Source organism: Pristiophorus japonicus, chromosome 2 (genome assembly GCF_044704955.1).
Source record: "Pristiophorus japonicus isolate sPriJap1 chromosome 2, sPriJap1.hap1, whole genome shotgun sequence".
Lineage (NCBI taxonomy): Eukaryota > Metazoa > Chordata > Chondrichthyes > Pristiophoridae > Pristiophorus > Pristiophorus japonicus.
In genome coordinates, this window is record NC_091978.1 from 160049732 (window position 1) to 160064314 (window position 14583).

The window sequence follows — 14583 nt, forward strand, 5'->3', positions numbered from 1 at the left end:
AGAAGAGACCACATCGTGAGCAGCGAATACAGTACACTAAATTGAAAGAAGTACAAGTAAATCGCTGTTTCACCTGGAAGGAGTTTTTGAGGCCCTGGATAGTGGGAAGGGAGAAGGTAAAAGGGCAGGTGTTGCATCTCCTGCGCTTGCACGGAAAGGTGCCGTGAGACTAGGAGGTGGTGTTGGGGGTCACTATGGAATGGACCAGGGTGTGGAGGAGGGACCAGTCCATTGGGAGAGGAGGGGAGGGCAAGATGTGATTGGTGGTGGGATCACGCTGCAGGTAGCAGAAATGGCAGAGGATGATCCGTTGAACGTGGAGGCTGGTGGGGTGAAAGGTGAGGACATGGGGATCCCTGTCATGCTTCTGAGAGGGAGGGGAAGGGGTGAGAGCTGAGGTGCAGGAAATAGAACAGACACGGTCGAGGGCCATATAAACCGCGGTAGAGGGGAATCTTCTGTTGAGGAAAAAGGAAGACATGTCAGAGGCACTAGTGTGAAAGGTGGCGTCGTCAGAACAGATGCAACGGAGAAATTGGGAGAATGGCATGGAGTCCTTACAGGACGCAGGGTGGGAGGAAGAGTAACCCAGGTAGCTGTGGGAGTCAGTGCGCTTATAGTAGATACTGGTCGAAAGCCTATCCCCAGCGATGGAGATGGAGATGGAGAAGTCGAGGAAGAGAAGAGTCGTAATTGGACCATGTGAAGGTGATGGAAGAGTGGAAATGGGATGGAAACTGAACGAAATTTTCAAGTTGAGGTCAAGAGCAGGAAACGGCACCGATAGTCATCAATGTACCGGAAAAAGAAGTGAGGGAGGGGACACGAGTAGGACTGGAACAAAGAATGTTCCACGTATCCCACGAAAAGGCAGGCATAGCTCGGACCCATGCAGGTTCCCATAGCAACACCTTTAATTCGGAGGAAGTGAGTGGAGTTGAAGGAGAAGTTGTTCAATGTAAGAACAAGTTCAGCCAGAAAGAGGAGGAGGATGGTGGTGGATGGGGACTGATTGGGCCTCTGCTCGAGGAAGAAGTGGAGCGCACTCAGGCCATCCTGGTGGGGGATGGAAGTATAGAGGGATTGGACGTCCATGGTGAAAAGGAGACAGTTGGGGACGGGAAACTGGAAACTGTTAAAGTGACGGGAGGGTGTGGGAAGAGAGTGGACAAGAGAAAAAATAGTCGAGATAGGGGGCAAGAACAGCTGAAACGATGGCTCTACCGGGGCAATCCTGTTTGTGGATCTTGGGAAGGAGGTAGAAGCGGGCTGTGTGGGGTTGGGGAACTGAGGTTGGTGGCTGTGGAGGAAAGATCTCCAGAAGAGATGAGGTCAGTGACGGTCTGGGAAATTATGGTTTGATGTTCAGTAGCGGGATCATGGTCCAGGGGAGAGGTAGGAGGAGGCGTCAGAGAGTTGGCGATCAGGCTCTGCAAGGTAGAGGTCGGTTCGCCAAACAACAACAGAGCCACCCTTGTCAGCAGGTTTAATGACTAGGTTGGGGTTGGATCTGAGCGAGCGAAGTGCTACAAGTTCAGAGGGAGGTTGGAGCGAGTGAGGGAGCAGAGAAATTGAGATGGCTGATGTCCCGTCGGCAGTTTGCAATGGAGAGGGTCCAGGTCAAGCGAGAATTCTGAAAATGGGAGAAAGGGTCAGCTGTGCAGAGGGAAGACTCCTGGCTGAAGAAGTGGGCGCGAAGGCGAAGGCGGCAGAAAAAGAGTTCAGCATCGTGCCGAGCTCAAAATTCATTGAGGTGGGGGCATAAGGCAATGAAGCTCAGGCCTTTGCTGAGGACTGATTGTTCGGGGTCAGAGAGGGGAAGGTCAGAGGGGATAGTGAAAACACCGCAGGGTGTGAGATTGGAAGAAGGGATGGGATCAGAGGAAAGTGTATGAAAAGAAGGTTCCGGAGGTTTAGCATGGATGTAGTCCTGTGGAGTACGTCTGGTGCTGCTCCTAGCATGCTTTTCTGCACTCTTCATTGAACCAGGGTTGGTCCCCTGATTTGATGATGATGGTAGAGTGAGGGATATGCCAGGCCATGAGGTTACAGATTGTGGCATAATACAATTCTGCTGCTGCTGGCCCACAGCGCCTCATGGATGCCCAGTTTTGAGTTGCTAGATCTGTTCTGAATCTATCCTATTTAGCACGGTGGTGGTGCTGTACAACACAATGGAGGGTGTCCTCAGTGTGAAGATGGGACTTCATCTTCATAAGGACCGTCATTGCTCCCTTTACTGTCATGGACAGATGCATTTGCGATAGGTAGATTGGTGAGGACGAAGTCAAGCAAGTTTTTCCCTCGTGTTGGTTCTCTCACCACCTGCTGCAGGCCCAGTTTGGCACCCATGTCCTTCAGGACTCGGGTCAGTAGCGGTGCTACCAAATCACTCTTGGTGATGGACATTGAAATCCCCCACCCAGAGTACATTCTGTGCCCTTGCTGCCCTCAGTGCTTCTACCAAGTGGTGTTCAACATGGCGAAGTACTGATTCATCAGCTGAGGTAGGTGGTAATCAGCTATGAGACTTCATGGGGTCTGGAGTCAATGAGTACTCCCAGGGCCACCCCCTTCCAATTGTATGCCAAGGTCGATGCCGGTTGGACTGTCCGGTTTTATTCTTCTTGCTGTTTTTCATCGTGGTTTTTTTTACAAGTGGTTTGCTCAGCCATTTCGAAGCAGTTAAGAGTCAACCACATGCTGTAGGTCTGGAGTCATATATAAACCAGACAAAGTAAGGATGGCAAATTTCCTACCCATATAATTTAAAATTCTCATATATGCACATGGCATGCTATGCAGACATAGAGGCCTGGTAAATAGCCCAAACTTGAAATAATGCCAAAATCATTATATAAAAGCATATTGTTTTAAATGTATTGATGAATTAACCTTCACAATGAAATGGGATGAGTATTGTATTTAGTAAGGTGAAGATAAGTTTCCTTTTCCTCAAAAGCATCATTGTGCTTTGAAATATGACTGTGTTTAGGTGCTAAGGCAGTTGTAATGTATAATTTATTATTTGTATTTCAGGTTAGTCCTTTGCCTTGTCATGCAGTAGGGCCCTACTCCTGCAAAAGACCTTGCGGACGACCCCTGGCGTGTGGGAATCACACATGTGCAACAGAATGTCATGCAGTCACCATAGTGGATGGAGATGATGAACAAAAGGTATGGAAACCATATAGCGAGGAATCTTGAGCTCTAAAAAGGTATTTTACGTGTTTAATTTTGTTCCAGATTATATTTCATTTCCTATTATGAAAATATTTGTAAAATTTCAATTGTGATTTTCATTCTTTCATAATTTCCCTGTGCTTTTCCACATCACTCAGCCATCCCCCATTCTTTTTACATTCTTTAACCAAAATTTACCACTTCACTTATTCAATATGCTTCCTATTTGCAAGTATTGCATGCAAATTTGGATGCACTCTCTCTAGCTCTATATTTGTACATAATAATAGCTTTGATTTACATAGCGCCTTTAACGTAGTAAAACGTCCGAAGGTGCATCACAAGTTACAGCCAAACAGATAAATTTGACACCGAGCCATAGAAGAAATTAAGGCAGATGATCAAAAGTTTGTTTAAAGAGCATTTTAACGAGCGTCTTAAAGGAGTAAAGAGAGTTGGAGAGGTTTAGGGAGGGAATTCCACCGATGGTTATGCAGTTATAATGAGGGATGTTCAAGAGGCCAGAATTTGAGGAGTGCAGACATGTGGGATTATGAGGCTGAAAAAGATTAGAGATAAGGAGGGACAAGTCCATGGAGTGATTTGTAAACAAGGGTGAGAATTTTGACATTGAGGCATTGTTTAACTGGGAGCCAATGTAGGTCAGAAAGCACAGGGACGATGGATGATCTTGACTTGGTGCGGCTTAGTACACAGGCTGCTGAGTTTTGGATGACTTGAAATTTGAGTAGTGTGGAATGTGGAAGGCCGGCCAGGAGTGAGTTGGAGTCGTCCAGTCTAGAGGTAACAAAGGCATGAATGAGGTTTTCAGCAGCAGAAGAGATGAGGCGGGCAATGTTACGGAGGTGGAAAAAGGCGGTTTTAGTTATGCCGCAGATAAGCGACTGGAAACTCATTTCAGGATCAAATATGACAGCTAGGTTGTGAATAGTCTTGTTCACCCACAGATTGGTGCTAGGGAGAGGGATGGAGTCAGTGGCTAGGGAACGCAGTTTGTGGCAGGGACCAAAGATAATGGCTTCGGTCTTCCCTATATTTAATTGGAAAAAATTTCTGCTCATCCAATACTGGATGTCGGACTAGCAATCTGACAATTTAGAAACCAAGCAGGGATCGCCAGAAGTGGTGGGGTGGTAGAGCTGGGTGTCGTCTGCGTACATGTGGAAACTGACTCCATGTTTTCGGATGATATTGCCAAGTGGCAGCATATAGATGAGAAATAAGAGGGGACCAAGGACAGATCCTTGGGGGACACCAGAGGTAACAATGCAGGAGTGGAAAGAGAAGCCGTTGCTGGAGATTTTCTGGCTACGAATAGATAGATAAGAATGGAACCAGGCGAGTGCAGTCCCACCTAGCTGGACGATGGTGGAGAAGCATTGGAGGAGGCTGGAGTGGTCAACTGTGTCAAAGGCTGCAACCAGATCAAGAAGGATGAGGAGGGGTAGTTTACTTTTGTCACAGTAACAAAGGATGTCATTTCAGACTTTGAGAGTAGTTTTGGTACTGGGGCAGAGGCAAAACCCAGATTGAAGGGATTCAAACACTGAATTCTTGGAAAGATGATTACATTTGGGAGGCAACAACACGTTCAAGTACTTTGGACAGGAAAGGGAGGTTAGAGATGAGGCGATAGCTAGCAAGCAAAGTGGGGTCAAGGGTTGGTTTTTTTGAGAGGAGTGATGACAGCAGATTTGAAGGAGAGGGGAACAGTACCTGTGGACAGAGAACCGTTAACAATGTTGGCTAACATGGGAGCCAGAAAAGGAAGTTGGGTGGTAAGCAGTTTAGTGGGAATAGGGTCAAGAGAGCAGGAAGTGGGCCCCTTGGCTAAGATGAGTTTGGAGAGATTAAGAGGGGAGATGAAAGAGAAACTAGAAAAAGATGAATTTAGGGCTAGGGCAGGTGGGAGCGTCAGATGGAAGTTTGGCCGTGTGGGCTAGGTGAAGGAAGGGAACTCGCCGAGGCAGCTGATCAGATGGTCTCAATCTTTGATACAAAGAAGTCCATGAGGTACTCACACTTGTTGGAGGCGAGTGTGGTGGAGACAGGGGAGAGGGGTTTAAGGAGACAGTTAGCAGTAGAGAATAGCAGCCTGGGGTTATTTTTGCAATCCAAAATGATCCTGGAATAATGAGCAGTTTTTGTAGACAAGAGTAAGAACCGATGGTGTTTTGTGTTCGAGCCAGATCTGGGGGTGAATGACTAAACCAGTTGTCCGCCACATCCGTTCAAGTTTACGCTCTTTTGACTTGAGGGAGCAAAGTTGAGGGCTATACCGAGGGAATGGTAAGGGTGGGAGAGAGTAATCATTTTAATAGGGACGAGGACATCAAAGGTGGTAGTGAGGGTGTGATTGAGCAGATCAGTGACTAGAAATGTCATTGTTAAAAGAAGCCCAAAGGTTGGACAGTTTTGAGTTGATAAATGCAGTTGTAATAGAATTTTGAGAGAGTTTTTTCCAGGGGCGGATTCAGAAAGAAGTAGATTTGGATTGGGGAAGGGGAATGTGGATCGAGAGCGATACAAGGAAATGGTCAGAGATGGCTTTTTCTTTAATTGATACGGTTGGAATAGCAAGACCACGAGAGATTGCAAGGTCAAGAGGGTGGCCGTGAATATGGATTGAGGAATTTACATGGAGTTGAGATGGAGGTTGAAATCATCAAGGATGAGAAGTCGCTCGGTACAAAGGCTGAGGGAGGAAAGCAGTGAGAATATATCCGTGCTAAAAGTTTTTATCATGTTTGGGTGGGCGGTAGAGAACGAGAATTTTGAATGAGAGGTTAGAGGGATGGAATATGGCAAGATGTTGAAAAGATAAGAGAGTGCCAGAGGAGTAAGGGGACAGACCAAGGTATGATTTAGGGGTGAGAGCTATACTCCCACCATAGCGGTCTGGGCGGGGCAAGTGGTAGAAGGTATAGCCGGGAGGGGAGGCTTCAATTAAAGGAAGTGTGTCATTATCCTTCAGCTAAGTTTCTGTTAGTGCCATGATGTCATGTGAATAGCATGTTTAGTGAGTTGGTCTTACCGCAGGAGAAGGGTACACAGCCAGATAGGGAATGGAAGACCAACAGGAAGAGCAGTGCAAGGAAGGTAGTGTAGGGGTCCCCTGCGGTCATCCCCCTGCAAAACAGATACACTGCTTTGGGTACTGTTGAGGGGGATGACTCATCAGGGGAGAGCAGCAGCAGCCAAGTCCATGACACCGTGGGTGGCTCTGCTGCACAGAAGGGCAGGAAAAAGAGTAGGAGAGTGATAGTGATAGGGGATTCAATTGTAAGGGGAATAGATAGGCGTTTCTGTGGCCGCAACCGAGACTCCAGGATGGTATGTTGCCTCCCTGGTGCAAGGGTCAAGGATGTCTCGGAGCGGGTGCAGGACATTCTGAAAAGGGAGGGTGAACAGCCAGTTGTCATGGTACATATAGGTACCAACGATATAGGTAAAAAACGGGATGAGGTCCTACGAGATGAATTTAGGGAGTTGGGAGTTAAATTAAAAAGCAGGACCTCAAAAGTAGTAATCTCAGGATTGCTACCAGTGCCATGTGCTAGTCAGAGTAGGAATCGCAGGATAGCTCAGATCAATACGTGGCTTGAGGAGTGGTGCAGACGGGAGGGATTCAAATTCCTGGGGCTTTGGAACCAGTTCTGGGGGAGGTGGGACCAGTACAAACTGGACGGTCTGCACCTGGGCAGGACTGGAACCAATGCCTGAGGGAGGAGTGTTTGCTCGTGCTGTTTGGGAGGTGTTAAACTAATATGGCAGGGGGATGGGAACCTATGCAGGGAGACAGAGGGAAATAAAATGGAGACAGAAGCAAAAGCTAGAAAGGAGAATAGTAAAAGTGGAGGGCAGAGAAACCCAAGGCAAAAAACAAAAAGTGCCACTTTACAGCAAAATTCTAAAGGGTCAAAGTGTGTTAAAAAGACAAGCCTGAAGGCTCTGTGCCTCAATGCGAGGAGTACTCGGAATAAGGTGGATGAATTAACTGCGCAGATAGCAGTTAACGGATACGATGTGATTGGCATCACAGAGACATGGCTCCAGGGTGACCAAGGCTGGGAACTAACATACAAGGATATTCAGCATTTAGGAAGGACAGACAAAAAGGAAAAGGAAGTGGGGTGGTGTTGCTGGTTAAAGAAGAAATTAATGCAATTGTAAGGAAGGACATTAGCTTGGATGATGTGGAATCGGTATGGGTGGAGCCACGGAATACCAAAGGGCAGAAAACATAGAAACATAGAAAATAGGTGCAGGAGTAGGCCATTCGGCCCTTCTAGCCTGCACCGCCATTCAATGAGTTCATGGCTGAACGCTCGTGGGAGTTGTGTACAGGCCACTAAATAGTAGTCGTGAGGTTGGGGACAGCATCAAACAAGAAATAAGGGATGTGTGCAATAAAGGTACAGCAGTAATCATGGGCGACTTTAATCTACATATTGATTGGGCTAACCTAACTGGTAGCAATGCGATGGAGGAGGATTTCCTGGAGTGTATTAGGGATGGTTTTCTCGACCAATATGTCGAGGAACCAACCAGAGAGCTGGCCATCCCAGACTGGGTGATGTGTAATGAGAAGGGACTAATTAGCAATCTTGTGCGAGGCCCCTTGGGGAAGAGTGACCATAATATGGTAGAATTCCTTATTAAGATGGAGAATGACAAAGTTTATTCAGAAACTTGGGTCCTGAACTTAAGGAAAAGTAACTTTGATGGTATGAGGCACTAATTGGCTAGATTAGACTGGCAAATGATACTTAAAGGATTGACGGTGGATAGGCAATGGCAAACCTTTAAAGAGCATATGGATGAACTTCAGCAATTGTACATCCCTGTCTGGAGTAAAAATAAAACTGGGAAGGTGGCTCAACCGTGGCTAGCAAAGGAAATTAAGGATAGTATTAATTCCAAGGAAGAGGCATACAAATTAGCTCGAAAGAGCAGCAAACTGGAGGACTGGGAGAATTTTAGAAATCAGCAGAGGAGGACAAAAGGTTTAATTAAGAGGGGGAAAATAGAGTATGAGAGGAAGCTTGCCGGAAACATAAAAACTGACTGCAAAAGTTTCTATAGATATGTGAAGAGAAAAAGATTAGTGAAGACAAACGTAGGTCCCTTGCAGTCGGATTCGGGTGAATTTATAATGGGGAACAAAGAAATGGCAGACCAATTGAACACGTACAAAGGAAGACACAAATAACCTTCTGGATGTACTAAGGGACTGAGGGTCGAGTAAGAAGGAGGAACTGAAGGATAGCCTTATTAGGCAGGAAATTGATGGGATTGAAGGCCGATAAATCCCCGGAGCCTGATAGTCTACATCCCAGAGTACTTAAGGAAGTGGCCCTAGAAATAGTGGATGCATTGGTGATCATTTTCCAACAGTCTATCGACTCTGGGTCAGTTCCTGTGGACTGGTGGGTTGCTAATGTAACACCACTTTTTAAAAAAGGAGGGAGAGAGAAAACGGTTAATTATAGACCGGTTAGCCTGACATCGGTGGTGGGGAAAATGTTGGAACCAATCATTAAGGATGAAATAGCAGTGCATTTGGAGAGCAGTGATAGGATTGGTCCAAGTCAGCATGGATTTATGAAAGGGAAATCATGCTTGACAAACCTTCTGGAATTTTTTGAGGATGCAACTGGTAGAGTGGACAAGGGAGAACCAGTGGATGTGGTGTATTTGGACTTTCAAAAGGCTTTTGACAAGGTCCCACACAGGAGATAGGTGTGCAAAATCAAAGCACATAGTATTGGGAGTAATGTACTGATGTGGATAGAGAACTGGTTGGCACACAGGAAGCAGAGAGTTGGGATAAACGGGTCCATTTCAGAATGGCAGGCAGTAACTAGTGGAGTGCCGCAGGGCTCAGTGCTGGGACCCCAGCTCTTTACAATATATATTAATGATTTAAATGATGGAATTGAGTGTAATATCTCCCAAGTTTGCAGATGACACTAAACTTGGTGGCGGTGTGAGCTGTGAGGAAGACACTAAGAGGCTGCAGGGTGATTTGGACAGGTTAGGCGAGTGGGCAAATGCATGGCAGATGCAGTATAATGTGGATAAATGTGAGGTTATCCACTTTGGGGGCAAAAACATGAAGGCAGAATATTATCTGAATGATGGCAGATTCGGAAAAGGGGAGGTGCAGTGAGACCTGGGTGTCATGGTTCATCAGTCATTGAAAGTTGGCATGCAGGTACAGCAGGCAAATGGTATGTTGGCCTTCATAGCAAGGGGATTTGAGTATAGGAGCAGGGAAGTCTTGCTGCAGTTGTACAGGGCCTTGGTGAGGCCCCACCTGGAATATTGTGTTCAGTTTTGATCTCCTAATCTGAGGAAGGACGTTCTTGCTATTGAGGGAGTGCAGCGGAGGTTCACCAGACTGATTCCAGGGATGGCTGGACTGACATATGAGGAGAGACTGGATCAACTGGGCCTTTGTACACTGGAGTTTAGAAGGATGAGAGGGTATCTCATAAAAACATATAAGATTCTGACTGGACTGGACAGGCTAGATGCGGGAAGAATGTTCCCGATGTTGGGGAAGTCCAGAACCAGGGGACACAGTCTTAGGATAAGGGGCAGGCCGTTTAGGACTGTGATGAGGAGAAACTTCTTCACTCAGAAAGTTGTTAACCTGTGGAATTCCCTACCGCAGAGAGTTGTTGCTGCCAGTTCATTGGATATATTGAAGAGGTAGTTAGATATTGCCCTTACGGCTAAAGGGATCAAGGGGTATGGAGAGAAAGCAGGAAAAGGGTACTGAAGTAATGATCAGCCATGATCTTATTGAATGGTGGTGCAGGCTCGAAGGGCCGAATGGCCTAGTCCTGCACCTATTTTCTATGTTTCTATGTCAATGTATTCATCCATGATAAGGTCATGGATGGCAAGGGCCTTGTTTGAAAGTGAACGGACATTTTGTAAGGAGATTTTGAGAACAACCGTGATGGCTGATCTACTACCAGAATACACACGGTCATTGGTTGGAGGAATGAGTTGCATAGGGAGGAGATTGGCAAGGTTAATCTTCCCAGGGCAAGCTGGGTGTTAAGGTCGATGAGAGATTAGGATGGGACAGTTGGAGTTGCTGCTTGTGAGGAGATAGCAACGAGTGCCACAGTGGGCCCTTCGGAGAATGCCAAGAGAGGCACAGAGGGAAGCTGCAGGCTTGTCTAAAAGGGAGTCAAGCCTGGGACGGCAGAAGGAGAGTAGGAAGGTTGAAGAGTAATGAATTCTATGCGTAAGGATTTTGAAGGACAGAGTATCTGAGAGATGATAGATGAGAGATGGCATGTCGACATTAGATATTGAGCAGGGAGGGAACAAGAGAAAAATAAACGGGAGAAGGAAGCGTAAAAAGAAGTCAATGGCTTGGGTCTGAAGCGGCAGCTAGATGCGCACGTGAATAGATACAAGCAAGAAAAAAAGAGAAATTCAATTTACATGGTAAATACAATAAGGATTCTACAATAGTAGAATCAGTAAATCAAGATTGATTATTGTATATATTTAATATAATAAATTAAGTTAAAATTAGAAAATCAATAATTGCAGCAAATTAAATGTTATGAGGGAGGAGGGGTGGAAGAGGGGCGAGGAAGGGGAGGGGGGGGAGAGGTGCGGGGGGGGAGAGGAGGGAGGGAGAGCAGGGGCGGGGGGAAGAGGGGGGAGGGGGAAGAGGGGCGGGTGGGAGAGGGGGAAGGGAGGAAGGAGGGAGGGGGGGAAGAGAGGAAGGAGGGAGGGGGGGGAAGAGGAAGGAGGGGGGGAAGAGGGGGGGGGGAAGAGGAGGGAGGGGGGGGGAGGCTGAACGGGCCCGGCCGACGAAAAGAAGCTGGGCCGAAGACTTCGGGCGGGGCCCGCCCCCAGCAAGATGCTGGTCGGGCGGGCCCCACCGAAGGAAGAGAGAGCGGACCGGACCTGAAGGGGGGGCAGAGCAGGAGCTGGGGCGGGATTAGCGGATGGCAGCGGGGTGGGTGGGGGCGTGAGAGCCAGAGGGAGCGTGAGCTGAATGGGTGGGGAGCCGGAGCCACAGCCACAGCCGGAGCAGGAGCTGGAGGAGGGAGGTGCAATCCGATCTTCGCCGCCCCAGTGAGCCCATTCGGCCAGGGCTAGAGGCGGCGTACTTCGGGCCTCTCCCACACAGTTTTGGGCGCCTGGAGCTACTGCACATGTGCGCACACTGTAGCGTGCATGTGCAGAGATCCTGGCAGTGTTTTCAGCGCAGGTACCTGGCTCCGCCCCCCCACAACTCGTGCTGCGCCGCACCGAGGGCCTGGATCGATCTGAGGGAGTAGAGAATACTGAGGTAAGTTTTCGGCGCAGTTTTCGGCGCGGAAATCAGGCCTGGTTCGCGGGGCAGCGCCGTTCGAGGCCCTATAATTTCTTGGGTCTTCGCTATCTATCTAGTTGCCTCAGGATCCATGGATGTATCCCATCAGGTGCCGACACATTGTTTTCCGTCAGCTCACCTAATTTGTCTAATAGTTTCCTTTTTATTTATTTTAATATCTGTCCTCTCTAAGCAATTTGGTATTTAGCTCCTCCCCAATTGCCTTCTCTTTTGTAATCACTGAAGCAAAGTACTTGTTAACTATCCCTGCTAGTTTCCATTTAATCTGTACGAAATCACTGTCCTTTCCTCTCTGGGCTCCCACCTCACATTGAACAGTGCTCTTTTTACTGACGTGAAGTTACATAGAATATATAGCACTGCAACAGGCCATTCGGCTCTTCTAAATATTTTTTGAGATTCTCTCGGCATACTCCCTCCTTGCTTTCTTTATCCCCTTCTTATTTTCTTATATAATCTCCTTTTTTCAATTTTTATCAAAACATTTAGGCCCCAAATGCCATTTATTTTCAATTTGAGTTTGTTTCTAACCTCTTCATTTATCTACATCACCCTGAAATTTGAAGTAGTCTCCTATTCTTTTAATATATATTCTTAAACTCTACAATCTCTTTTTTTTTAATCCTTTCATTGACCTGCAGTCTTGTTTGCCAATTTCTCTCTCCACCTCAACTCAGGTAGTTCTTAATTTACTTAGTGAACCTGCTGGGCACTTCTAACAATCCAGCAGGTCCCAGCAGTTCTCATGCTACTACATCACAAATTACCAAATTTATTGAGTTCACAACTTTTCATGGTGGGTTTGAATTCAGAACCTCTAGATTCAACTTAGTTAGTTCAGTCATAAACTTTCTAAAGCTGCCATATTCTAGTTTGGGACTCTTGATTTTTGTACTAACCTTTTCCCTTTCTATTTGAACCTTAAATCGTATCACATTCTGCTCACTACTCCCGAGGTGCTCATCCACATTTAGTTCACCTTTTAAATCTATTTCATTACTCATAACTAGATTTAGCAATGCTTCTCCCCTTGCAGGCATATAAACATATGGTTTGAGAAAGAAATCCTGCATATAATTTATGAATTTCATACCCGTTTCTCCCTTTACACTCTCCTCGTCCCAATAAATGAGTGGGTAATTAAAATCTCCAATGACAATAATGTTGTTAATTCCCACTTATCTCCTTGGTCTATTTACAGATTTCCTCTTCCATTTCCCTCCTACATTTAGGGTGTCTGTAGTATAACCACACAAATGTAACAATCGCTTTTTAAAAAATCTTTGTCTCTGTATAAACCATTTTTGTGCACTTCAGTCCTCTTTGTAGCATGTATTTCCTCCTACACACATGTTGCCACTCCCACGTCTCCTTTCTTATCTGTTTTGTCTCCTAAAAATATTGTAACCCAATATATTTATTTTTCTCCTTTTCCAAATTTGTGTTGGTGTTGCTAAATCTATGGCTGGAATTCTCACCTTAAAAAAAAAACAAGTGGGTTTGGAGCGTGGGGCCAGTTAAATTGTTAAAAATGGGATTCCTGACCTGATCCTGCTTCGAACATAATAGGAGCAGGAGTAGGCCATTTGACCCCTCGAGCCTGCTCCGCCATTCAATTAAGATCATGGCTGATCTTCTATCTCAACTCTACTTTCCTGCATTATCCCATGTTCCCTGATTCCCTTAATGTCCAAAAATGTATCCATCTCTATCTTGAATATACTCGACGATTGAACCTCCACACCCCTCTGAGGTAGAGAATGCCAAAGAATCACCACCCTCTGAGTGAAGAAATCTCTCGTCATCTCAGTCCTAAATGGCCGACTCCTTATTCAGAGACTGTGACTCCTGGTTCTAGACTCCCCAGTCGGGGGAAACATCCTCCCTGCATCTACCCTGTCAAGCCCTGTAAGAATTTTGTATGTTTCAATGAGATCACCTCTCATTCTTCTAAATTCTAGAGAATAAAGGCCTAGTCTACTCAATCTCTCCCCATAGGACAATCCCGCCATCCCAGGAATCAGTCTAGTGAACCTTCATTGCACTCTCTCTATGGCAAGTATATCCTTCCTTAGGTCAGGAGACCAAAACTGTACACAATACTCCAGGTGTGGTCTCACCAGGGCCCTATATAATTGCAGTAAGACGTCTTTACTTTTATACTCAAATCCTCTTGTAATAAAGGCCAACATACCATTTGATTTCTTAATTGCTTGCTGTACCTGCATGTTAGCTTTCAGTGATTCATATACAAGGACACCCAGGTCCCTCTGAACACCAACATTTCCCAATCTCTCACCATTTGAAAAATGCTCTGCGTTTCTATTTTACCTACCAAAGTGGATAACTTCACATTTATCCACATTATATTCCATTTGCCATGTTCTTGCCCACTCACTTAGTCTGTCTATATCCCACTGAAGCCTCTTTGCATCCTCCTCACAACTTGCATTCCCACCTAGCTTTATGTCATCAACAAACTTGGATATATTACATTTGGTCCCCTCATCCAAATCATTGATATAGGTTGTGAATAGCTGAGGTCCAAGCACTGATCCTTGCGGCACCCACTAGTTACAGTCTGCCAACCCGAAAATGACCCGTTTATTCCTACTCTCTGTTTTCTGTCCGTTAACCAATCCTCAATCCATGCTAATAGATTACCTCCAATCCCACGAGCCCTAATTTTGCTTTCTAACCTGTTGTGTGACACCTTATCGAATGCCTTCTGAAAATCCAAATATAACACATCCACTGGTTCCCCCTTTATTCTCCCAGTTAAAACCTCAAAAAAACTCTTAACAGATTCGTCAAACATGATTTCCCTTTCATAAATCTACGTTGACTCTTCCCAATCCTATTATTTTCTAAGTATCCTGTTTCCACGTCCTTAATAATAAATTCTAGCATTTTCCCTACAACTGATGTCAGGCTAACTGGTCTGTAATTCCCTGTTTTCTTTCTCCCTCCTTTCTTAAATAGTTGCATTTTCTACCTTCCAATCT

At 45.9% G+C, this 14583-nt stretch overlaps 1 protein-coding gene across 1 annotated transcript in view; it reads left to right on the plus strand.

Annotated features, from left to right (window-relative positions):
* nfxl1 (nuclear transcription factor, X-box binding-like 1) overlaps positions 1–14583 on the plus strand; it is a 233424-nt gene that overhangs the window by 164842 nt on the left and 53999 nt on the right. The window contains exon 16 of the mRNA XM_070870141.1: positions 3040–3177. Coding sequence (XP_070726242.1) covers positions 3040–3177 — 138 coding nt within the window. The remainder of the gene's footprint in view (positions 1–3039; positions 3178–14583) is intronic.